The sequence below is a fragment of the Rattus norvegicus genome, chromosome 1, assembly GCF_036323735.1.
Source record: "Rattus norvegicus strain BN/NHsdMcwi chromosome 1, GRCr8, whole genome shotgun sequence".
Classification (NCBI taxonomy): Eukaryota; Metazoa; Chordata; class Mammalia; order Rodentia; family Muridae; genus Rattus; species Rattus norvegicus.
In genome coordinates this window covers 52,654,754-52,681,983 of record NC_086019.1, presented here as the reverse complement: position 1 = coordinate 52,681,983, position 27,230 = coordinate 52,654,754, and the positions used below count along the sequence as shown (strand labels likewise).

At 43.4% G+C, this 27,230-nt stretch overlaps 1 protein-coding gene across 2 annotated transcripts in view; it reads right to left on the bottom strand.

Annotated features, from left to right (window-relative positions):
• Pacrg (parkin coregulated) overlaps positions 1-27,230 on the bottom strand; it is a 422,883-nt gene that overhangs the window by 171,289 nt on the left and 224,364 nt on the right. For both annotated transcript variants that reach the window (NM_001389238.1, XM_039086904.2), the window contains 2 exons: positions 22,571-22,742; positions 3,603-3,752 (listed from right to left, as the gene is read on the bottom strand). In NM_001389238.1, the coding sequence (NP_001376167.1) occupies positions 3,603-3,752; positions 22,571-22,742 (322 nt within the window). The remainder of the gene's footprint in view (positions 1-3,602; positions 3,753-22,570; positions 22,743-27,230) is intronic.

The following is a 27,230-nucleotide window of genomic DNA, read 5'->3' as shown; positions in this document are numbered from 1 at the left end:
TCTACGGAGAACTTCCACTGACTTAGATAAGTTGCCAGATAATAGCCCATATAGCATTGCTACATTTCATGCACAGTTATATTATAAATTTGTCATACATGTACATGGTAATTTACTTTACCATGAGGCTATGAATTCACTGTCCCTAATGACCACACCCACTCCCACAAAAAGCTACTATTATGGCTGAGATAAGAAGTGTCGGGGTTGGGGATTTAGCTCAGTGGTAGAGTGCTTGCCTAGGAAGCGCAAGGCCCTGGGTTCGGTCCCCAGCTCCGAAAAAATAAGAACCAAAAAAAAAAAAAAAAAAAAAAGAAGTGTCCCCAGAGGTTTGTGTATTGAAGGGTGGGTCCCTAGCTGGTGGTGCTAATTTGGGGGGCTCTGGAAATTTCAGTAGATAAGGCCTTGCTGAAGGAAGTTGCTCTCTGGGAGCTTGTCCTTGGTGATTGTACCGCTTCCCTAACCACTTACCTGTCTCCTGTGAGGTGAGTACCCTTTTCTAGATCAAGACTAGTGTTAGGGGATGGCTAAGACAGAGGGATAGAAACGGTGCAAACTGATAACTTACGTTGTACTGTCTCTCCCCTGGCCTACTTATTAATGTCAGTTTCCTGAACCTGGGGACCTGGTTTTGCTCATTGTGGGGGACTGCTAACAGGTTTGCCTGGTTCCCTGACTGCTCAGCCCCCAGTGCTTGTTTCAGAAAACATTCATTTAATATTAAAAAAGGAAAGTCGTTGTCCATAGATCAGACAGTAGGACCGAGCTAGTGTGTGTGTTTCAAGGGGACAGATGGAGGAGTGGGGTCATCATACTTGAAAGGATGTTTTCTCTCCTTCTTTCTGTCATCTATCACTGGTACCCTTCTAAAAGGATTTCGTGGTAGGACTTGAAAGAAATATATTTAACAAGACACCAATTTACATAAAAGACGAGCATGGAATAGCAGACATATAGAAAGGAGAAATCACCCTCAAATGCTTTGGTGCCGTTTAAGATTCTTCTCCCTAATGCTATTACTGAAAATCTGACATAATTTAATGATAAATAATGACATGCTGTGAGAGGTATCTGCTTAAATTAAATAAGAATTATGGCTCTGTGAATATGGCTACAACATCTACAACCATGAAGTGGAACCATTTTCCTAGTGCAAAATGCTGACAAAGCTGTAAGTCCTGGGGTGAATTCCTTGCAGACTTGGATCTGGGTTACAGAGCTATGTCTGGGGTTACAGAACCCCTTTAAAGAAGAGCATTTCATTCTTAGGGTATAATGATCCAATTTTATAACAGCCCCTTAGAACATAGTAGTAAACCTCACCATGGCATTGTGGTGACAGGCTTCTAAGAAAAGGAGAAAATGCAGCTGAAGATAATGTTTCCCCTCTTAAATGCCAGAAGAATGTTTGACAGAAAAGCAATTTGAACATGAAATTTCTGATGTGTGTATAGGGAAATATTCCAAAATTGTTGGTTGTTCTTGAAACCGATGGCGACGTACAGCAGCTATGAATTTCTCACAGTGAGCTCTCCAACATTCTAACAGACAAGCAACCTCTAGCTTTTCTAGACAGGATGGGCATTTGCTAATTATAGGCTTGAAGGGAAGCTGCCCGTAGGAAACAACAGCCCAGACCCTAGGAGGACCGTCTGTGGTGCCTGAATCAGTCCCACCTCCCGTGTTTGGTACCCATGAATTTGGTTGTATCTTGAGCTTTTCCAGTTACCTTCATTCATACAAGGATCTGAGACATTACTTGGGTTTAAGTTGCAGATTTTGCTGTAGGAAAAGAGCATACTACTGCACTGTGGACAAATCAGTTCTTCTGTGATTACGCAAGAGAGAAACTATGTGGGCCTGGCCAATCTCTGTCATCATCAAATTCAGAAACACATGTTTGTTTATAAAAGAGAAAAGCAATGGGGAGGCAGGCTTCAAAGTAACGCACTATGAACACCAACCATGAGCGTCCTGTGGGTTTGCATGAGGAGCACTGAGGACATATTTGTGAATCTTGGGCTTCCAAATGTTGACCTAGACATCTAGAGTAGCTGTTGTGTAGTTATTCCACTTCTTTCTCCTCAGCCTGTCCTTCCCCATCTCTCTCAGGTCCATCTCCATCTCCCCTTCCTCTCTCCCTTTCTGCTTCCCTTCCCTCCCTCCCTCCGTCCCTCCCTTCCTCTCTCCCTCTTGTCCACATCAATCTACACCACCCCCACCAGTTCTTGACTTCTGTCTCTAGCTTTAGCTCTGAGCTAAAATCTACAAGTAGGAATACGTGGAAGTTTACAGTGTTCTGATGAGCCATCATGCCTGTGTGTAGGCTTTCTATAAATGCACAGATATTTAATGCTGCCATATGGTAAAAACATGAATTCGGAATAAATAATGTTTAGAAGTAGCTTTTTATAACGTAAGAACGCTGTTACCAAAACAACTGGTTGGACAATATGAAACTAAACGGCTAAAGCACAGTTTGTAATTTCCTCCAGGAGTAATCATCTTGCATAAGTGTCCACGCATCCTTCTCGCCTTCAGATGATTTGAGATGGACCACAAGCACATAATTAGGTCCAATGATCAAAAGACAGCTAAAAAGCTTCTGAGAATCCCACAAGGTCCGGAAGAGGGTATATGTGGCACAGATTCAATAACAACCAGTGACTATTCTCTACGATGGTGACTCAATGCCAGGCTTGTCTGTGGCAGGGGGCTGCTGCACATGGCCTTTTTGTTTGCTATTGTTTTCCTGTATGTACAAGGAGCACATTGTGTTTCAAAAATTTCAGGCTCTGTTCCACTACGTTACCAACACATTTACACGGCTGGCAGGGACTAGCTTCAAATGTTGACTTGTCCCGTGCATGTGAGAAGTATGGAAACTCAAAATTAGCAACAAAAAAGAAGATGAGATTCATATCCTTTCAGGGAAATTGGACCGACGGTGAGTGAACCCATAACCAGGGGCTGCCTGTGATCGCCCAAGACTTGCCACAGATCTGGGCAGGGTAATCAGCTCTTTAAGCCTATCCATGCTTCCCAAGCTCAGTGAAGGATATTTGATCAAGAGATCAATAGACCATCATTCTATTTTTAATCAATACTCACCATGTGACTTTGCTAATGACAAATTACTAAGTATTAGTAACTTAAGAGTAGAAAAGTATCATTTTTCTACTTTTTCCTGGAGATGAAAGATCAGACGTTAAAAAGCTCCAAACTGCTTACCACATCTGAATAGCATTTAAAACACCCACCTTCAATTAATTTATAAGTAGTGAGCTATAAAGTTTTTCAGGGAGGACCAAAACCTTCAAATGTATTCAAGAACTATTGAAGGACACCAAACGGTTTAATTACTGGAAGCATATAGAGACATTTCGGCGCTCATCTATTGAGTGGCTGGGCTGTACGTGTGATGAGGAATCAAAATTGCTGAATTACTGTCTCCACACGGGACAGAGGGGAGGGTGGGGCTACACACTTTAGATCTCCAAACTGAAGGGCGATAGTCCCAAACAGGCTGGTCCTTAGTTCTCCACCAACCCACGCCTTCATTTCCGTGCTTAGAAGACCTTTTGTCTCCTGGGATCACTCACCGTTCATGTTCTTAAAGATGTTCAGGATTGGCAGGATCTGGCGGTAGTAGGGCACCAAAGCTTCACCCACCATCTCAGCGGACACAACCAGATGCTGGAGAACTTTGAGCGTGACACAGATGACCTGTCTGTTTCGGAGGTTCAAGGCATCTATGGGGTGGGAAAACAAATAAGAAGAAAATATTGAGTGTGAATTCTATGATGTTAAGGTGAAGTTGTCTCATGGATGCGTTTAATTAAGTTGTGCTCTATAGGGGACCCAAAAGGTCCTTAATATTACAGTTCTGATGAGGCAGGGCAGCCCTCTGCTGAGAATCACATCTTATTTGGTTACTGTTCATTCTCCTAGCTGGTGTGGGCTCCTCACCAACCCTGAGAACACTTCTTTTTTTCTTTTCTTTGTTTACTCTCCTCTCTTCTTTCCTTCCTTCCTTTACGTTTTTGTTTGTTTAAGACAGGGTTTCTCTATGTAGCCCTGTCTGTTCTGGACTCAATTTGAAGATCAGACTGGCCTCCAACTCAGAGAGATACTCCTGCCTCTGCCTTGAGGGGTGGGGGTTGGATTGGGATTATAGGTATGTGCCACCATGCTTGGCTACTTCTCATGTTTCCATATAGAAAAGAGGCAGGTGGACTGAGGAGGAAGAGAATGGCAGGTGGCAGAGATCATTAAATGTCACCTAGTGTCTGGTGTAGATGACTGTACAGGCTACCAGTAAGTAAGTTTTGTGGTCTCTGTTAAGAATTCCCAGTGTTTTCTTTCTCCCTATCCCCTTCTCTCTGTGTGTCTATGTATGTGTGGAGCTCAGAGGTCAACATCAAATGTCTTCTTCAGTTGATTTCCGCCTTAGTTTTTTGAGGCAGGGTCACTCACAGACTGGCTGGCCACCAAGCCCCATGAATTTTCCATTGCTGGGACTATAGGAATACACTGTCATGTCTAGCTTTTTGTGTGCCTGACTAGGGATCCAAAACCAAGTCCTCATGTTTGTGAGGCATATCATTTACCAGTTGGACCAGTTCGTCAGTCCCAATTCACTGTTATTTGCAAAACTATTATGAGAAACAACCTTTATTTTGGGAGATAGATTTTTGGTTGGTGTGCATGTGGAGAAACTATATATTGGTTACTGAGACAGGCAGAATTCTTGGTAGCAGCGAACATGAAATGGCTGCACGTAGAGTCTTGAGGAGGCAAGGGAGGCAGTGTTGGAAGTATAAGCATTCCATTAGAGAGAGTCAACCATAATAAGGGGAGACCAAAGGAATGCACACAGGCTTAGAGAACAGTTCTGAGTGCAAAGCAACAAGTCACTGCAGAGAAAGGAAAAAAGGCAGTTTAATTACCTGCTGGATCCATCTCTGCCGGGGCTGCAAAGCGCCCTTTGCGCCAGTGGAGACTCTGGACATTGATGCTAGCTGTGGGAACCTGGCCAACTCATTGACACTTTCTTGGCCCTGATTTCCTTAATCACAGCAGCCTGTCATTTGCTTTCTAAGGTGACTACATTAAAATGATTGAAATGAAGAGCTATACAAAAGCATCTATTATAGAAGGCCAAAATGCAGAGCCCCTGACTACTCTGAAGAGCAAGACAAAGGCTCTTGTCTGTAAGATGTTCCACCTCCTAACGACAAAGGATCAACTAGGACCTGAAAACAAGAGATAAAAGGCAGTCAAGCTATCAGAGCGATAGCCAGTGCACCGGGGAGGGGGCCTCACACTATTCTTGAGTTCCAGCTCATACTTCCAACAGCTTTGGTCTTGCAGACAGATCACATCCAGTATGTATCAGAGAGAAATTTATCTCTATAAGCCTCCTCTTTATTCTATAATGTGACCCGTATGGTTCCCTGTTACTCAAGGTCAAATCCCATTTTTTATCTCTCATATTCCCTACATTGGAAAATTGTTCCTGCACTGGGGTATCCTTGAATTTATGTGTCCCACACTATTTGTACCTCCCTTCATTTGGTCCAGAGTATTCTTGATCTAGATCTTCAACTGCATCTTCCTTCCTCTGATTCTGGGTTGCTATCCTTACTTTTCCTTCTCTAGCTCTTGTGTTTCCCTTTTCAAAATTGCTTAGGCCCAGAGTCTCCTCATCTTCTCTCCCTTGGTTGGTCCTATATCTCTCCTTTAGTTCTAAGTCTTTACCTTCCCCCTCTGTTCTTTTGGTTCTAGGTCCTCATTTGCACCTTCCCCTCTCTGGTTCTCGGTCTTCTTCCTTATCTTTTCTCCTCTGGTCTCGAGTCTCCATTTTCCTCTTGCTCATATCCAACTACCTGCTCAAAGAGCTTAATTAATGGTGCCCTCTGATTTCCCCCCCTTCAGAGTAAAGGGCAAATCAGCCAGATCCAGAGAGGTATTCAGGGTAAGTTTATACTCAACTCAACCCAAAGTAAAAAGTCTACAAATTTAAAGTTCCATTAAGTGATTTCATAGGTACTTTCTGTGGAAACACTGGGAAGTTTTTAAAAATGAAGTTGAGGTCAGCTTTATCGTCTCCAGCAACAAACTTGGTGGTTGGCAAATGTACACACTTCAGAGCAGCCTCACAGCCTCTTGTCTGGTCAAGGCTACATTCCTGGTTGGTTTGAAAGTAAACATGAATGTAACGAACAGAGATGCTCAGCCTTAACTCTGGGAGTCCACCTAAATATAACCGCAGGACTTGGTCTGTCATTATAGCTTTTAAACACTTTGCAGGCTGCACTGAATCTTCTGAAAAACAACTAAAAATAGAATGCTGTAATTTCCTCTGCAAGCTGTGGTGATGGGACAGTCAGAAGCAGAGCTTTCGAACCCTGTTGGGCGGGAGGAGAATGGACCTTGCATGGTCAGCAGCCAGGCCTGGTTTCAAAAGAGCAGTGAGCATTTCTTTGTGCCAGGAATTGAACCTAGCACCTTATACATCTTATATGACTAATCCTCCTTCGTCAGTGCTTGCTGAGAGTATATTGTGTGCTCCCAGAGTTTTAGGAACTGGAAGGATTGAAATGAACAAGATACAGATGCTAATACCCTCTCAGGGATCGCAGTCTAACGTGGAAACAGTCAATAAGCTTATACCACAAGTATGAGGACTGCTCTTGACAAAACAAGGTCATTAAGCAGCCAACCACAGGACTACTCAACCTTGGTTCAGAATCGCTGAACTCTCCTAGACACAGGACAAACCCCAGGGATCAATAGATGCTATTCAGCCACAGAATTTCCTAGGCAGGGAGGTGCACTAGAAACACAGAGCCCCCCCTGGGGAAAAGAACCTCCTGCTCTAGCTGTGTAGGTGAGAGTGCACTGAGGTATTCAGGTCCTGTTACCTGCTTTTATAACCGTGAATGTATTTTTCCTGAGCACTTTTTGGTGAGAAGCATGTGTGTGTAGGTGCATTCGTGGAGAACCTGAGGTCCCATCTTGCTAGAATAACCAGCAAGAACCAGACACTAGACAGTCTGTGTTTCTGCCCTTTCTTCTCTCCCTCCCATCACATGTATAATGGTCTATTTTGTTCTTTTTCTTTTTTTTTTCAGGAAAATATAACAACAAAACACTTTAACATCAAAGGCAGAAAAAACATTGATAGACAAATGACGGGATGTGGCACTTTTGGTGGCTGTGATGGCTCTTGAATGAGTTTTTCCATTCTGTGTGCTTTAAAAAGAGTGTAATAAGATGGCATTATGTATGCACATCTACACCCAATGTCATGGAAGAGACCTGTCCTGTAGACCATAATGACGATAAATATTTATGTGAACAACTTTACCCTAACTTTCCAACGGGGGTTACATGGGGTTTTCAACTTGGTTACTCAGGGGTTATATTCATGCTCTCTCTCAACAGAATAACAAACACAGATGTTAGGACACAAGTACATTGCAACCTTAATTGAAATAGCATGGTGGTGATATGCATTATTGGAATATTATTGATGGTGACCTACAACCATAGTGCCCGACCTGCTAATCAGAATGCCACATGAAAGGGAATGCTGTGTCCATCCTGGGGAATGAGAAAAAGAGTCTTCACAGTAGCTGTGAGAGAAACTGCAGTACAATATCAAAATACCCTTAATCTCATGAAGAGGGATTTTCTCTTTTTCTTTTTGCGCATGTGTGTGTATTTGTGTGTGTGTGTGTGTGTGTGTGTGTGTGTGTGTGTGTGTGTCCATGTCGGTACATGTGTGCATGCAGATGCATGTGCACATATATACATGTGTGTGTAGGGGCCACATGTCAACTTTGGGTGTTATTCTTCTTAAGTGCTCACCTGATGCTCTGAGACAATATCTCTTATTGGTCTGGGGCTCACTGAGTAGGCTAGGCTGTACGGTGGGTAAACCTCAGGGATCTGCCTGCCACTACCTCCCCAGTGCTGGGATTCCTAGTGCATTAGCACTCCTGAGCTTTTATATGGGCTTTAAGGATCAAACTGAGGCTCTTACTCCATCACCATCCCAGCCCCAAGAGGGATTGTTTTTTTTTATACTGCCCGTTTCCATTTCAGTATAGGTATTTTTGATCCTCTCTCCTTGAGGAATTGACTCTTCACATCAAGCTGGAAGCCTTTTTGTTCTTATGTTCCCAGTGGAATTAAAGAAATATGATTGGGGGATGGGGAGTAGGAATCAAAGGTCTCTTCCTTTGAGAAAAGCACGTTAACAGATATAAAGAGAGTATGATTCTGGGGCTTAAGGAGATGTGTGTATTCTTCTGTAGCTGTTGTCAAGTTGTAAGTGAGGACTTTGAACTCAAGATTTAAGGTTTTGAAAGGTCTAACACAAAGAGTCTACTGACATTATAGAACCTTTCTATTCAGGAAATTGGATTTCTATTGTACTGCTTACTGCCTTCAAGTATAATCAACAGGATGGAGCTTACAGATATAGAGAAATTGCTGGAGAATAAGGAAAAACAATTTGAAGCCAAAGTGGTGAAATTTATTCATCTTAGATGGTTATAAGCCCTGCGTACAATTTTCTTAGGCCTAAAAATCCATTATTGCTATGAATTTTGTGAAGTGAGAGCATTTCCTACGATTAGATATGATTTGCTACTGCGGAATGAGAAGACACAGGAACATTACCAGTAGGTCGTCTCTGTTTAAAGTTAGAAACACCAAACAAAATCAAAGCCAAACATGAAGTCTAAAAATACTTTTGACATGTGCCATGAATGTTAAATATCTGTAGCATACAAATAGCTGCCACAATCTAGTGAAAGAACCCAACAAGCTTGTCTAAGAATGAGAACAGATAACACGGAGGCTAACATGCACAAGAGAGCTAGAGTGTTCGAATACATTGGTGATCAGAATAACTTTGGGATAGCATACTAGCAAAAAGTAGTCACTGAAATATCATCATTCAAAGCAGAAGCAAGTTTGGGGAAAGGGTGACTTTTACAGATGCTGTGGCACAGATAGATGCAGCCTTTCTGCAGGGCAGCACTTCTCAGAGCCAAACAAATGCAGGAGACACTTAGCCCAGGGCTTCACCTGCATGGGCCTTTAGCCTAAGTATGAAAGTGTGTGCTCAGTTATGAAAGAATGCTGAAACCAGTACTGCTTATGATTGGGAATAATCAAAACATTCCGAGACCATCAGGTTGTTAAACGAGAAGACAGATCTATAAGTGGAAAGTTATTTTAGTATATTTATTTGTTTATTTATTTTAATTTTTTAATTGTTTTAGGGTCATTTATGTAATTTAGCATTCAGTGAAAGGGGACTTTCTTTGTATTAAGTATTTTATTTTTCTCATAAGTGATTTTATTTGTTTAAACAGATTTGTTTAAAAAGCATCAGTTATGGGGCTGGGGATTTAGCTCAGTGGTAGAGCGCTTACCTAGGAAGCGCAAGGCCCTGGGTTCGGTCCCCAGCTCCAAAAAAAAAAAAAAAAAAAAAAGCATCAGTTATTGACATGCTCAAAGATGCTGTCGCCAGTATGTTTGATTGTTATACTCACAAGGCACAAGGTAAGCAGGAGTAACCATGAGGATCCGTGTCTCCCTCACATTCCTTTGTTGTTGAAGCTGAAGTTGGGTCTGGTCATTGCACACACTGAGTGCCTGGTGCAGTGCTGGCAGCTGAGCATGAACTTCCATGGCGAGTGCTGGCACTGGCAATGCAGGGCTCTTCTCTCAGAGCACCTTGCCCCTCTGTACCTAGATGTCCACCCAGTTCACCTTGAAGGAGCAGGATACCATATGATGCCAAAGGAAGGAATTAGCCTTATTACTATTTTCAGAATGAAACACAATGCTTATCTTTTGTATCAAGTGGGCATTGCTGCTAAAAGGCACTAGTACATTCCCTACATTCGTTGAGAAAGGGTCATTATATTTGTTACAGCTTTCATGGCCGTCAAGGACACACAAAGGCCTTGTGCATAGTAGTGAATTCTGGGATGCACATGAAATAGAAGGTGGATGGATAGAACAATTTTCAAGATATAGGAGCCCAGTCCTACCCAAAGAAGGGCAGGAAGAACACACATTTCTAAGTCTAATAGCGATTTCTGGTACAATTTTAGTTGTAATTATCTGGACAAGCAATTTGGATCATATAGGAAGACAGCAGTAGTTATTAGTAACCTGGATTCACTCACTGAATGAAGGCTAACCAAGCTAACATAACATGTTCTACATTTGCGCACAAAGGAGACTGCAACTAGAGTGCTTTGGCAAGACATCTGATCAGAACTGTCTGGCTGTTCTAGTTGTTAAGACATAGAGATGGAAGGCTGGGGCATAGCTCAATTGACAGAGGGTGTGCTTGGCATGCAAGGAGCTCGGTGCTTTCCCCAGCACCACAGAAACTGGGTGTGATGCTGCACTGAAGGTGGAGATACTAGGACAGAGTTCAAGGTTATCCTCAGCTACACAGCAAGTTCCAGGTCAGCCTGGGATATGAGACCCACCTTTAAAAACAAACAAACAAACAAACAAACAAACAAACAAACACTAACAACAAAATCCAAAAGGGTATAAGAGGGATTGAGAGTTAGGATTTCCATTTTTCTTTTCTTTTTATTTCTGTATGAATAACTTAATTGCAGTAGCATGCGCTGGGGTTTTGGTATCAACCTCTCGTTGGTGGGATAAGTCAGAGGTCTGCACTTGAGCCACTTCGGTTCCATAGAATACTTTTTTTTTGTAGATTGAATGCATCTTATTGAATGGAAACCTATCATCTATTTTGGTGACTGCTAGTTGAGAATATGCCAAGACAAGGAAACTAAGAAATACACACACACACACACACACACACACACACACACACACACACACACACACACAATCCTTCTTTCCCAATAATGTTCTTGTTACATAATCCTATGGCTACACTGGACAATGGTATTTCTAATCTCCTGGGAAGGATGAAAGAATTAAATGGCCCAACACTACAGAGCTTGGTAATGCAAGCTGGATTTTCACCTGAGTCCAAACTCTACACTCTTAGTAACTGTTCTTTCTTTCCTGGCATCCCCTCAGTCATGAGGTATTGTCCCATGGCCTGGTGCATACTGGGCCTAGGCAATGAGGAGATCATTTAAAAAAGCCTTCACCATGCTGGTTCCTGGGCATAAGTGTTTTTTTTTTCTTTAGGGAATAAGTCACAGTGACAGAGACAAAGCTCATAGCATCTTTCAGAAAGCAAGGTAGGCTGTCTGAGCATGCTATTTCAGACACAGAGATAAATGTCTTCCACTCTCAGACCTTATTGACATTTAAATATATTCACAAGGTACACTGGTCTCACTGGCAGCAGTATTAACTCTCAGACCACATAGTAAAAAGATGCGTAAGTTATACAATGGCCGCAAAAGCTTACGGAGGCCACTTCAGAAAGTTCAGGGAGTTCCACAGAGGTCCTACCAAGAGGCAAGAGAGTCCATGTGGCGATGGACAGGACTGGGTCAGATGAACATGGAGGTGGACAGATGGGTGGTATGTCCAGACGGGTGAATGAATAAATGGGCAGAGAGGCAAGCAACCATTTGGGTGGGCAGCATCAACAGTGAGGTATCAAGTGGAGCTGAAGCCTATGGGATGGTTGGGACTTCTCTAATGGTTGGTTGCATTGATGCACACACTAGGTAGTCAGGTGACACATCTGTAGAGGCCATTGCCACATCCATGTTAGGCATCCAGGAAAAGTTAGGAGACCCTTTCCTTACTCTGCTGTGCTCAGGGAGTTTGCAGGCCCAGCTTTCCAGACACAGTTTCAGTATCCCCATGTGTTCTTGTGGTCTCTATTTACTGTGATAAATCCATACGGCATGTTTATCTGTAAGAATACATTACTGAATAGGTGGTGCCTTGTGGGTGGTATCCAACAGCTCTATTCACGTGTCCACCAAGTGACAAGACTCTTATAAGTCCTGAGTTCCTGTGATTTGTTCCTAAGGGATAAGCCATGCTGATTAAGGCACTGCCATTCAATGTTGAGTTAAATACTACCTGTAAAATGGAGTCTCTCCAGGTAAAGTTCTGGAAGACATAATGTGCTTTTCTTTTCTTTTTTTCTTTTTTGAATACAGTATGGTGTAACTAAGAGCGGGGCACAGCTTGAACCTGCATCTGCTTTGGAATGCTGTCATAGCTGCCTGCTGCCTGAGTGAGGCTTTAGCTTGGGTGTCAACATTGAGGCAGAGGATGATGGTGGCATTATCACATTCATGTCACATGATCTGTTGAAAGCTTTAAATGCACCAGTTCATTTCGCCACAGAAAGGGCCCAATATGCTGGGGGCCACTGCTGTCCCTGTTGTGACAATAAGGTGTTGTGCCCCAATACGGAGCATGGACATTGGCTTATGTGAGACAGGAAAAGACTGCTTGCGGGTGCCCCTAGCTGTTTCTGACACTGTCTCTCTGGCTCTGTCTTGACTTTCTTGCATGGTTAGCTGTCATCTCTTCTGTCACCCTTGCCGCTGCTATGCCTTTACGTCACATCTCTGATGTCCTTGTTCATACAGGATTCTCATGACATGACCAGAGGATCTCTAGTTTTGGAAGGTGAACACGTACATGATTATTATCTCGAAGGTTGTCATCTAGCCTCTGTCTTGGACTGACACCACTGTGCCTTCAATGGGACATGACTGTCCTCAGTAGAGTCACAAGGTGACTCTTTAAAGTTTCCTGTTATAGTTCTGTTTATATGGAAGAAGGGTGAAGGTAACAAGGCAATAGCAGGTTAAGTGTGATGGAAAAACATGTCTGAGAGTGAGATTCCACAGCCTGTGTGGTTGGGAGTGCTCATGTATGGCCACTTTCCCAGGAGCAAAACTCATCAAAGCCCTCCAAAATTCCTACTTCTTTCCTCCTCTAGAAAAGATGAGAACTCTCCTTCTGACCTTAATGGCATAGAGTATTGGGACAGCATTAGAACATGGGTCTAAGACTTTGCTAATTAATGTGCCTTGTTTGTTCCCAAGAATGCAACAAGGAAGGCAGTCTTTAGTGTCAGGTTACTGACAGCTCATAAGGAAGAGCCTCCCCGTGGAGGAAAAATGTTCTAAATTGTAAGATTACTGGCCCCTCTTCCCTTCAATGGGTCAGTACGGGCTGAGCTTGCTGTAGCATCAGACGAACCCTAGATATCAGGCTGGTCACTTCTCCATCATGGCACATACCCATGTCTCTCTTCACAGTCTATTGGAAGAGGCAGATTCCTGAATCTGCAGAATTGGATAGCAAAGAAATGAAGAAGAACAGAGTTTGGAAAGCTGTCTCTTCTTTTCCTCACCCTATGTGTGAGTGACATGCTATAGGCTACTTGGATAGGTAAGTCCCCTTTCCCTTGGTCACAGCTCTAAAACCTCTGGGCACGTGCAGTTGTTGCACATTTCTCTGGAAATACAGAGTTACTGGCACTTGGATTTTCTTACAGGTGTGAAGGTCAGCATAGAGTCCCAGATCTACTTGGGATAAGCTAACATCAATGATCTTCACATTCCAGAGCAGAGAGTGACAATATTCAGCCACCACATTGTCTGAAGTGAATTTTGAGTCATGGGAGCTACTAAGCAAACTTTATGAAGACAGTTTGAATCATGTTTCTTTTTTAGTATCTTGTAATCAAAATAACCCCAAGTAATTTACCTCTTTTCTAAACTTTTCAACATAAAGGTCTAATTGTTCTTCTTAGATTAAAACTATTCTTTTTGCAGTTTATTATCAATTTCAAAAGAATGTACTTGTCAAATTTGGAAACATGAGTGAAATGATTAGATCATTAAAAGGGTAATGCTTGTGAGCGTGCTTGCTAATTAAAAAGACTTGTCACAACAGGCTCTTGCTTTGTGGTACATTTTATCCCTTCACACTGGTCCCTTTTCCTTTCTGATCATCCATTGGATGTGATTCTAGGAGAATATTTTGGTTTTTCTGAGTGCTAGTACTCAACCTTCTTGAGTCACTGTGTTCTCTCCTACTTAGCCACAGCAACTGGAGACAGCTGGACACTCGCCCTTGGCTCGTGCTATCAGCCAGGTGACCTCAGCTTATTAGAGGTGTCCTAACGAGGGCACTGCCTTGTGCCCCTTCACACATGGATTGCCACTGTTTCTGTAAGTTGGCGCAGCCAGGGTCGCCTCTCCTCTAGCAGGTCATTTCATAAGTGCATGCTGCTGGTCGTAAACAAAAGTATCTCACTGGAGACTTAGATCAACAGAAATTTACTCTCACAACATCTTCTGATGGACAGGAAGCATTGTAGAATGATGTCTTTAATTGGGGTTGCAGGATAGGCATCTCTACAAGGCACTTTTACACAAGACCCAGCACATTAGCAGATCCGAATGGCCACATCATACTTTTAAAAATGGCATCTTATACACGTTTCAGTGAGAACAGTTATGTTCCTCATCAAATTTACTTTGGAAATATTTGATGCATTTCTCGTGTAATAGCCAACCCATTAGATGCTGTGGGGACAGAGTGCTGTTTAATATTATATTCTAAGTGACATAAGCTGCAAAGTTCTGCTGGAGAGAGAGAGTGTGGGTGGAGACAGAACTGGAGCTGGGGGCAGGGCTGTAAAAAGGCATAGAGATAAATCAATCCAGGAGCAGGACAAGTTCTACAGAATGGTTAGCTTGTTGTCATACAGGCCAATGGAGGCAGTCAGTGAGGAGGTGACAAACTTGCTGCCACACCCTAGGAACTGAGAGACATCACCAAGGTGGGCGGGAAGCATACACTGAGAGGGCTGGGAGATGAAAGGTTTGTCTCAGAGTTAAGGTGTAATGGTTTGGAGTGGAAGAAAGCATGACTTGAGGCATCAAGGGGAGGGGCTGGAGTAGGGAAAATGGAGAGGGGTCTTAGAAGGGAGGGATTTGCAGCAGGGGTGTGAGAGAAATCTGCATGCAGCTCCGCCCTAGCTGACTTCTGAGAATCACACAGGGAGGAGGTCCCCGTGGGCCAGATGAGCCCAAGTGGAAAGATGAAAGCAGCAGATGAAAGGCGCTTCACGGTGTCCACCACAGGGAGGCAAGGCTGGGCGCCCGCCCGCGGCGGCGCAGGGTTAGCTGTCCACCAGACTGGAAGTGACAGTCTTCTGTGGAGCATAAAAGGACACGGAGGCTCTGAAACACACTATGCATAATCTCTAGGGTAGGTTTGGACTCTGGGGCCCTCCTGAGGTGGGACAAACCCTGCACTGAGTCTGGCTGCTAAGCAGTGACTAACAGTGGGAGGTGTCGCTTTCAGGATGAGGGGACCAACTGCTGCATTCTCTATGGGAGAGACCCTTGCTTTCTCTGCTGCTCTGACCCGCAGGGTCAATCAGGCTGGGTTCCTGAGTGACGCACTACAGCTCCCCCACCCCACCCCTAACTCCGAGGAAGGAACACTTCCTGCTTTAAGTCTCTCACTGTGTTCTGCCCCTAGGGCTTAGGGAACCAGTTGCTATTGTGAAGTCTATTGCATTCTGATTGGCAAAATTTTCTTTATCATAATCAAATTCTTTGTTTTTAAAACTATAAAGGGCTCTTTCTGATAATTTCAAGATATGGAGCAACATTCGAGCTTTGATCTGCTCAGTTTCAATTTTCTTGACATTATCACTTAGAATTCATTCTTCTGTTGGTGTTCTATGTTTGAGATGGCCACTTGGTTTGATCTTCTTTAATGTACTTTATATTTCAGGCTATATATTTCTTCTAAAATAATGCCTTGTCACGCTGTACAAAAAGCATATTATTTGAACCTAACTTCTGCAACATTCTTGTGAATGTTTGTAATTTTATTGCAACATTTTCTTTATTTGCGCAGCTAACATGCTTTCTAATGTATAAATAATTATTGTTTTTTACTTGGCTCATGATTATTTACAAACACACGTCTTCATTTCAAAATAGAACTGTAAGCTATCATTTTCAAGATTGATTTCTTGCACAACTTACATTTTGAGCCTTCCATGTGTTTTATATGATTTCCATCTTTGATGCTTTCTCTGAGTCTTGTCTTGGGCCCAGAATATGGTTGAATGGATGCTTTGCATATGCTGTGGCAAGGGTGACCTGTAGCTATACACACAGCACCAAGGCCCAGGCGTGGTCCACATCCTGACCCTAACATTTGGAAATCATGTGACACAGCAGGCACCACCTGCCATCTTACATAACTGAATAGGAGACCATGCCCTCTCCTCACCAGGGCTTGCAAATGGGGCCGCAGACTCCCAGGGCTGCTGGAAGGATTGGCTGATTCAATTCCAGAAAAGCCCAGTGAAGGCTTGCAGACTGAGAGCAGTACAGGATGTTGGTGCTGCAGTGAGAGACTTTTATATAATTTTCTCAATTCTGTTCTTAGCTGTTCGTGAAGAAGAAAGCAATATGGAGGCCTGGGAGATGCTTCATAAATGAAGCCCTCGTGGCATAAGCCATGTGGGTGTGACATTGCACCTGTAATTCTAGCTCTTGGGAAGCAGAGGCAGGGGATAGCTGGAGCATGGCATATGGCTAGAGTAGTCTTATTCAGGAGCTCCTGGTTTGACTGAGATGGTTTATGGGACTCCACAAACCTGAGTGAGCACAGGCTTCTACATGTGTATGAGCACATTCACAGACATCTACAATGCATGCACACATCTCTCCCTACCTAAAGAAGAATAGTATGTAAATGATCTTAATCATATCCATACATTTGGTAGAACAAATTTAATTTTTTTTTAGGTTTATTTCATGAGAACGGATTTTCTTTTCATCTTCCAGGGATGCCTATAAAAAATGACAATTTTTAATTTTTGTCTGATTTTGCTTTTGTTTTGAGACAGTGTCCTGTGTAGTATAGGCTAGCCTCAAATTTGAGCAGCCCCTGACCTCTATCTTGAAATTCTGACGGCAACATTTTATAGGGGAGGGATTGGGTCACACACAGAGAAGTGTAACTTGTTTTGGGTTACAGCTTTTGGTGGCAGCTGCATGTTGCAGCCAACATCCAAGCTGAGAATTAGATTCTGGTCTGCTAGTAACTAACCTGCTAACTTGCTTAACTTAATGCTAACAAAGGAAGTCAGTTTCTGTCCAAGGCCATAAGGTACTATTCCCCCTCTCTACAAAATGCCCTTTAAGAACAAACAAATCTAAAGTAAATATGCATTGAGAGATGAGACTAATACAGTATGTTCATAAAGGAACAAGACACTAATTAAAAGAATGTCAAAAAAAAGCAAGAGTTAAGACTGACCAATACAAAATGTTTTAAGCTTGGGAGATAAAGTCCAGGAAAATTTCTAGGATGTAGAACTATGAGGCAGAAGACTGAAAAATAAGCAAGAAGCACAGAGTTTAGGGGATACCAACTTGTAGTACACAAGGCACTGCTTGGGAGTTCTGAGGCAGGAAAAGAAAACAGAGAAGCCATTAAAGTAACAGTGCCTGGCAAGTGTCTACTACTGAGATGTGTGGCTCTCAACTCCAGTTTCCCAGGAAAATTAATGGAAAAAGAACCAAAACACATCAACATGAAACTTTTAATCTCCAGAAATAACAAGAAGATCCAAATATTTTGAGAGATTGGTAGAGAAATGACAGGCAGATGAAATTCAAATTGTAACTATTTTTTTTAAATCAGGGTCTCTCTACGTAGCCCCGGCTGTCCTGGAATCCATCTAAGTAGCCCTGGCTGTCCTGGAATCCATCTAAGTAGCCCCGGCTGTCCTGGAATCCATCTAAGTAGGCCAGGCTGGCCTGGAATTCAGAAAGATCTGCCTGCCTCTGCATTCTAAGTGGTGGGATTAAAGGTGTGCACCACAATGGCCGGCATAACATTTTTAAGACATAGCTTGGCGGGGCTGGGGATTTAGCTCAGTGGTAGAGCGCTTGCCTAGGAAGCACAAGGCCCTGGGTTCGGTCCCCAGCTCCGAAAAAAAGAACCAAAAAAAAAAAAAAAAAAAGACATAGCTTGGCGAATCACAGAAATCAGACCTCAGATTTCTAAGCAAAAATGATTCTCAGCACTACAAAACTAATAATCTAGTTTTATGGATTTCTCCATTTCTAAGAACTAAAAGATACTTGCTCTTCCTGGAGTCTTCAGGAAGTTGCTGGAAGGCATGCCCTAGTCTAAGGATAAGGAAGCACACTGTCAAGTTCACACATATGATGCCAGAGCACTTGGCAGGTCAGGGGACACATGGTCCTAGCCAGGGTGACAGGATGGAGGTCAAAGTATTACTGACTCCATAAATAAAACCAGTGGGTTATCTGATATCCTGAAGACTTGGAAAACAGCATTCTCTTCCTAGGTCTTAAGATACATAAGGAGATTTACAAAAGACTGGAATCAAGCTGGCAAAAAGAGAGCCAATATAAGGTATTTAGCACAATAAGTTATATTACTAGTGTAGTAAGTGACTGACAGTGATTAATGAAGTATTAAAAATGGACTGCTCATTTAATGAAAATTGATATAACTGTACTGTACAGCAGGAAGGAACAAAGGTACGTTTATAGAAGAAAGGGAAATTTTTATCAGCACACAGGACCATGAGCTTCTAACAGAATGAGTCTCCCTCACATGCTCCTTAAGAAAGAAACTTTTCTCTTGTAATGCGAGAATCCCTTCTCCAATCTCTCTGTGGGCACAACAGGTGCCTTGTGTTTCTTTCTCTTCTTGCACACAGCTTTGACATTGCCTCCCCTGCACATCACATGCTGTACCATCTGTTGTGATCATGCACGGCTACTCAGAGTGTCTATATATTTCTGCAATCATTCACATCATGGATAAAGTGGAATCTCTCCATTCTATAAGTAGAATGTAGAGACTTAGCCTTCATTGACTTCCCACAATTCAGCCAGCACCTGCTGTCCTGTGCCGGGCTTTCATGGACGTGTCTGGACACGTAGGCTTCCTTTCTACCATGGCTGGTTTTGCTGTGACATCTCTGGTCCCTCCATGTCTACACTGTCCAAGGTTTCCCAGTCTGTATTGCTTGGTAGAGACTCTAGATCTAAAAGCCAAAGACCAGATACTGTAGGACCAATGAGCATCTTACCTCTTTGGAGGAAGGGATCTATGGTCTACTCTTCCTCCAGAGACAGAGGGCATCAGTAGCTAGTTGCTCTTTACTTTAAAATTTTACTTTAAAAATGTTTGTGTATGATGTGTGCTTGTGTGTCCACGTGTATGTGCATTCCTGTATGTGAACATGGGTGTGTGTATTCCATATAGTGCATTAGAAGGTCACAGGGAAACCTTAGGTGTCCTGCCCTTGTCTTCGACCTTGTTTGGGTCAGAGCCTCTTCGTTTTGCTGTTCCCATGTGCTTGCCATGGCTCTTGAGCTTCCAAGGATTCTCCTGTCACCATCTCTCATCCCAGCCCAGGAGCACTGATACCACAGACATGCACCGCTGTGTGAGACTTTACAAGGGTTCTGGGGGTTTAACTTAGGTCCTCACATGTTCCTGGTGAGCATTTTATCCAATGAGTCATGTCACCTGCTCCAAATTTTACTTTTCTAAAAAGAAAATAAGCTAAGCACTTGTGCCTTTAAAAGTATCTTTTCTTCATGTTTAGGTAATGTTTTGTTCAGTAGAGTCTATGTCCGGATTGTATTTTGTCCTCTGTGAACAGATTGCAGAGTTAATTTTCCCAGCTGATGTAGCTGATTTCATGTTCGTCATCTTTATCACGAGCTTCAGTGCCTCGTTCCTTCTTTGCCTCATATGTTGACTTGGAAAGCTTAGACTCCAGCTTTCCTGGATTTTGAACCATCACAAAATTATCATGCCATTTTGTGTAGTTGTGAATCTCTTTCCTGCTAAATACTTCACTTAACTCTTAGGAGTGGTGACTCTGGGTCCTGAGGTTTACGAACTTTGAGGTCCTCCTTTGGGAATCACACGGGTCTTGGCATCCTTGATGTTTTCATACCTGGGAGCACCCGGTGCTCAGGATGGTTCCCCATCCACTAGCCTCCCTTTCACTTTGCAGCCTGCTCTTCTGCTGTGAACTTGAGGCACAGATCTACGTCACTTCCTCTCAGCGAGTTAACCCATTTTGCTCTGCCTTCTTAGGTAGTAATTAGCACTGTTAGCTGGTGATGGCAAGGTTAATTTCTGCCCCTGGATAAAGATCACAATTATACTAATAGTGTGGCTTAGAAACAAGGTACACACAGCTGTTCCTTGTTATGCCAATTATGTACATTAGCCTGTTTCTAGATCAATTAGCCTCATCCCAGAATTCTACCTGAAAGAGGCATTTTACTCACAAGGCATTTCTCACTGAGGACTGAAACTTGCATGATGCTGCATAGAGAAACAGCGTTTTTCCCTGAGAAATGTTTGGCTTCCAGTGACAGGATGACAATGGATATTTGGTGACATCATCTTGGACTGCCATGCAATGGTTGGCACCAAGAACAGATTGTCTTGGCTACTGGACCTTGTACTATTGATAATCCCATTCGGTCAGTTTTTCCCTGGCAAGTCGAATTGACTGAGTTCTTAGTAATGTTTCTGCTCATCAGCAAATAATGGCCTCTGGTTATGTGGGCACCATCAATTCTGTCTTCATAATGCTCTGCTCCTTCAGTTTATTTACGTGTCTTCAAACACAGACTGAGCAGATCGACAGTCCCTTCACCTAGGGTTGCCACTTTCTTGTATGGTCTGCTTTCATTGTAAAAAATAATCAGAATATTACATAGGAACTGTCTCTCTGCTCTGCAGTATTGTCATCAAGGGAATTTGGAAGGCTCCCAAGGAGGTGTGCATCCTAGCATGCAGTATTTTAAGGAGTAGGACACTTGATCTGGACTTCATTGTTCTTTCCATGGGTGTAGGAGGAAAGGGAAGTTGGTGCCCATTCTTGTTTATTTGTGAAACTTGCTATCATCCTTTAAGAAATGGATTATTCCAACTAGAAGTGAACATCGTTAAATCAAGTGGCCCAGTGGAGAGAGCAAATCACAAGCAGAAAAGGGTTGAGTGAGTTCAACCTTGTCTCGTTCCTGAAGGCCTTATAAAGACTCTTTCAGGCAGCTGATGGATGAGGGAAGGGCTGCTGGCTGCTCAGGGCCTATTTGAAGGACTTTCCCTTGTCATATTGGGTCACTTTGACCCTTCTTTGGTAGAAGTGTGAACTCTCCAAGAGTTCAAAGCTAGAAAGAAAGTTCCAGAGCTGACTCTGTGTAAAGAGTGATGGGAGGTGGATGCTGAAGTTTCAAATCTTAACAAGACTTACTTCAAATCAGTGAAAGATGACCATAAGCAAAACCATGTGACGCAGGCTCTGGGCAGTGACTCGATGCCAAACTCATTTGTCCTTGTTTTGTTCACAGTATTTTCTCAGAATATACCCAAGATAACTAAGGAGGGCCCTGAAACTCTAGAAGCTCCAGAAGGGGCCTTTCAGTCTTTGGAAAACAGTTGGCAAGGATAGATGACACAGCACATGAGGGAGAGAGGAGAGGCACGGTACCAGTTATGCTGTGCAGGCCATGGGGTGGCTGGGTCCAAAGTTGGCAGGTAGGAATGTATGGGGTAGTTCATAGTATGGAAATGGCAGACCTTCATCATTTGTGGCTTTTCCAGAGGCTCTGACCCTCCTGATTTTAATTAGAGGTGACAGTAAAAGCCAGAGCAAGCCACGCTGGGAATGGTGGTGACTGGTGAGGAGACAGGACCGATTCTTCTCAAGTCTTGATGGTGAACACCAGGTTGCCCTGTGGTGATTCTGTTAACTTTTTTCACAGGAGGTAAGATCAGATGCAAAGCAATAAACAACAACAACAATAAAGAAAACAACAACAAACAAACAAACAAACAAAACCAACAACCTAGTTTGGAGCCTGGAGAGCTCACAGGACAACTTTGGAAAACTACAGAAGAGGCTGCTCTTAGGCAAGCTGGAGGCAGTCATGCTTGAGCAAACTGTAGAGAGGAAGCTTGCCCTCATCCTGTAACCAGAAACACTACCAGTCCTTGTCTCCTAAAATTACCACAGGAACCCACTGTAGCTTAAAGATTCCCTGAGCTGAGAAACTATTTTCTGTGTTCCAGATTCCCCTTTGCTCCCCTACAAGTTATGACTTATTATCTCACAGATATTCTGAAGAACTGTATTTCTACTTGACTTAAAAATTTAAGGTGCTATTTAGAGGTGCTCTTTAGCTGGGGTTTGGCTGCAGAACATATAGAAGGTCACATACTTTACCTCTGAGTGGACAAGTTAGAGTCTGCACCCCCTGTCAGGACCATGTTGTATCTCAAATTACTGTGACTCTCACTGGTTTGGTTTGTTTGTGTTTGAGTCATGGTATGGTATTAGTGATGAGAAAGATTTTCGGAGATTTCAGTTGTTTGGCCTCAAAAGTCAATTTATAAAAAATCCCCACAAAGCCTTGGGATCATCTCGGTCTGTTGTGTTTTACTGCTTAATTAGCAAGTTGTCAAACGTGGCGCTGCGAGACACAGACAGGCGCTTTTTTATGTGTTCACTTACTTTTTATCGGGATAATGAGCTGCGGAATGACAGGTAGAATCTTGTTCCCTCCATGTTCCAGCATGTCGTGGATTCCTTGCCGAGCAAAAAACTCATAGGGAAACGTCATCTCACAAAGCCCATCAAAAAACAGAGGCAGGTAATGATGGTAGTCCAGCTTCTCAATCTCTACCTGGAAGGAGAGAGGAGAAACAGCATATGAAGACAGCCATGTGCAGGCCACAGGCTGAGCAGGGCGGTTGTGCAGTGCTGGCCCCTGTTGTGTGGAGGAAGCTGCCTCAGACCTTGAGGGAGGTGTGACTGACCCTTGCACCCAGTCACCTGAAGGTGTGCCGTATACCTTTGATCTCTGAGCAACGAATGAGGGCACATTCTCAACTTTCAAATCTCAACAGTCAAGTGTCTTGGTCACATCTCACCTACACTGGGGGCCATATTAGTAAAGCGATGATTTTGTTAGGATATTTTGTTTGTTTGCTTACCATTTGGACCAGTTTTGTTCTTGAATGCTCAGATCAGGATTCAATATGGGGACATTGAAAACACATGGGTAAGAACAAAATGAAAGAAAGTCTGAAGCAGTTGACACTGGTAGGCATATTTCTAACAAGAACCTAGTAAGGGATATATATGAATTTATTATAATGTAGCTGGCCAAAAGGCAATCACAGTCACATGTTTCCTAGAATGCTGGTGCCACTAAGAAAACCCCGATCATTAATGGATCTTTCAGCACACAAGCCAATCTCCCTTTGGCTGCTTCTGGAGGAGCAGAGAGAGATGTGTCTGTCCCCACTGCTGTATCCCTCATCCTCAATTTCACCTTGGGTACAGGAGATGAAGACTAAATTCTAGGGCAGAGAACTGAGGTGGGGGGATCACGCACATGGGTGGTTTCTGCCTAGTTCTCCACCGTGTAGAAAAGCCAGCCTGACTCGTCACTAGCTAGGTGGTGTCACTGTGATAGCGACTCAGCCCAGACAAACTCATCCACTCTGCAGGACCTCGGTGGCTGTCCCAGTACAAGGTCTTTGTTTCCAATCCTTTATCAAAGTCCCCAGTTTCCCATGATCATCTAATTAAGTGACCCTTGAGAAATGCCCGTCTTGTTAATAGGCTGCTTTCTCTCTCTCAGCTTTCTGGAGTCTGCTGCAGCACATGTCTGTTACCTCCAGGGTGTGGACAACCAGGAGCTAACAGAGTTTTCTTCAGGGTTTACTGTGAGTCTGGGAGATTCTACGTCTATGGTTCCCCAAGCCAATCACAAGTGCAGGTAGATACAAATCTCGGATGCACTTTACATTCCTTGTCAATTTACAAAACTTGCTTGACTTTGGGAAAAGTATTATGGGATGGCTGCCGAGTACTAATGTTCTCACGGATCTCTGCACAGTCAAAGGTGTTTCTGGAGTGATATCATGCAAACTGTGGGGAAATTACGGCTGTATCACTCGGATACAAATGGTACAATGTTATTTATAAATTTACTTTGTTACCTGATCCAGAGTCAGTGCCTCCTATAATAGTTTTACTTATATTTTAAGCATACATAAAAATATAAGAATTTCATGTCACTGACCATAGCTATTCTTTGTTACTGAAACTTACACTTTGTCTGTTTTTCTTTTTTGCACATCGTACTTTTACATGTGCCCTATATAATTATCAGGTTTTGAATTTGAATATGATCTCAAACTGTATTTTCATATGGTAACTTAAGCCATTTATAGGTATGGCTACCCTGATTTAACATCTATCATTTTCATGGTTGCTGGTTTTATTTCTCACATTTTTTCTATTTCACAGTTTTATTTGGTAGATTGTGTTTTATTTATGCTGAGCATTTTTTCAGTGACTTTGAAGACAGAACTTGTTGTTTAAATACTTTAATGCATCCATCCCTTTCCAGGCATTTTTAGATAAAAGAAGGAGATGAGGAAGTTGAAACTCTAACAAGATCACTGACATGCCACGTTTCCTTGGGATCCTGTTTTTGCTTCCCATGATTCGAGGCAGCTATACTATGACGCCGCGTGATGGCAGGGTTCATGATTCCAGGCCCTATCAACACTGCCCAGGTGTGTTTAGCACAACAGCACTATCAGGTTTAACTAGCGTCCTAATTGTCAATATGGGAAACCTGACGCACAGGGTGTTTAAACCACTCCCCTAGGGTCATCTGAAGCTCGTAAATGGGGCTAAAGCTGGGACTCAAGCCCGAGCCCCCTGGATGTGACATGCTGCACTGCCCTCAGGCTCTCTTGTTGAGCACACTGAGGGTCTGCACTGCTATTACCTGGAGATTGTTCCTTGTCCACGTCTTCCTACTCTTTATCATTACCAGTGCAGTTGGATGAAGTCTATTATTAACATCGCTATGACGGACTCGCTTAAAGTGTCCTGTACTGCCCATCCCCTTCCTCTCTCTGACTTATGTTTTGAGACTTCCGGCAGGACTTGCTTTCCTCCTCCATGTTACAATGCTTCTCTGACTGACCGGGGTTGATTACCTGCTTGACCCTGTTTTCAAAAGCTGTGTGAAGAAAATTCATAAAGATAGAAAAATGAGGGAGCAATTGAAGACAGGGAAATTAATTTGATGAAAGTCTGGGCGATGAGATTGACAAAGATGAGGGTCATCCCTGTCACTGACCACAGCCATGCTTTGTTACTGACATCTGTGAATAGGTCTCTCCATGGCCTGTTTGTTACCCAGCAGTGCATGTCTGCTTCTGTGAGAACTCGCCATTGCCTGTTGACAACACAGACTTCCTAGCTGAGCGACTCTTTGCCCACCCCACTCCTAGCGTATCGTTGTCAGGGCTGTCCACTAAATACAAGGTGACATCACCTGTGTGCAACTTTCTGCTTGTATGTCTTCTAGGGGCCCACGTTAGGAGGGTAATACTGTTTTCTGTGGTCAAACTTGCCTAGGCCTTGGGAAGTTCTACTGAGGTTCACTTAGCACAGAGAGCCTCATGCACCTGGGTTTTAATAATGTTTTATCTGACTTTTGACTTTTCTGTTTGTCTTCCTTTTCTTTCTTCCTTTTCTTCCCTCCCTCCCTCCCTCCCTCCTTTCCTTCCTCCCTCCTGTGCTTCTTTCTTCCATTCCCCTTTCCCTTACATTTTTCCTAGGAGCAATAGGACCATTTCCACAGTAAAATATTTCAAAAGAATCCTCTAGAGTGACTCCTGTAGCTCTCTACTTTCGCTTTCTCTCTCTTTACTCACTTTCCCATTGATTCCCTGATTTCTTTGATCACGGCCACCAGTGATACCTTTTATCTAATCCTCTTATCCCTCTCTGATCACATTAGTACAATACAGGTAGCCCCATGAACTTATCCCTTCCCTGGGCCTCCTCCACCACACCCCAAATGCTGAGTCCCTCCCATTCCTTTGGGGGCCAGACTTCCACTCTCCTGATCAAAGTCCCACAGGGTCTCTCTGACCTGTGCTTTGGTTATGCTCACATCACACTTCCCTCTCCAGCACGGGCAGTGCTCAGGAGACTCACCTGCCCCCACCCCTTCCCACGTGGACATTTTCCTTGGATGCACACTACTAGAGGTCAGGTTGCAGGAACAAAATACTAGTGGCTGGGTACTCAAAACTGGCACTTAGGGCTGTGGGAACAGTGCCTGGCAACATAGTGAAGTCCTCCAATCTCCACAAAAAGTCGGACAAAGTGCACAAAGCCAAGTGTAATGGTGTGCAAAACCAGATGTGGTGGTGTGCAAAGCTAGATGTGGTGGTGTGCAAGACCAGATGTAGTGGTGTGCAAGACCAGATGTGCTGCTGTGCTACTATAATCTCAGCCCTAAAAGGACATAGACCAGGGAATTTCCAGGGCTTGTTGACATTAGATGAATCAGGAACTATAGGTTTAGTGAGAGTCTCTGTCTCAAAAAACAATATTAACCTCTGACTTGTGCACTCATGCTTATTTGTACAACACACACACACACACACATACACACACACACACCCCTTAGACACTGATTTCCCACAATTATGGATGCTGGAAATGCAGCATCGGGAAATGCAAGGTCAGGTGCTATTGAGGACCCTCTCATATGCTGGAGAGTGTACCCCACCTTCCCTCATAGGGCCGTTCTGTGCGTGTAGAAAGTGGACTCCATGTCTCTGCCCTTCTCAGACAGACACCAATGCTTCTGGACTCACGTGACTTCTCTCATCCCCATCTAGGCCTGGCTCTAACTCCAGGTTCATTGGGTTCAGCACCTACACATCCTGGATGGAGCGGAGTGGGGGCGATTCCTTTCATTGGACACTTCTCTTACACCCACAGCTCTGTGACACCGTGTCCTCTAGCCTAGCCATCAGCTCAGTGAGGCCTCTCTGTCACCATCTACACCCTCTATACCCTCTGTGATGTTCCCTAAACCTATTATCAGCCATTACAACTCCTGAGCTCTGTCCTTCAGCAAGTCTGTTACTGCCAAGGAGGCATGCTCCACATGGCAGGCTTTAAATCTCTCTCTCTCTCTCTCTCTCTCTCTCTCATCTATCTATCTATCTATCTATCTATCTATCTATCTATCATTTGTTTGTTATGCATTTATGTGTGGGCATGCCTTGGTGTGCTGGTGGAGGTCAGAAGATGTCTTTCAGGGATCAGTTCTCACCATCCATCA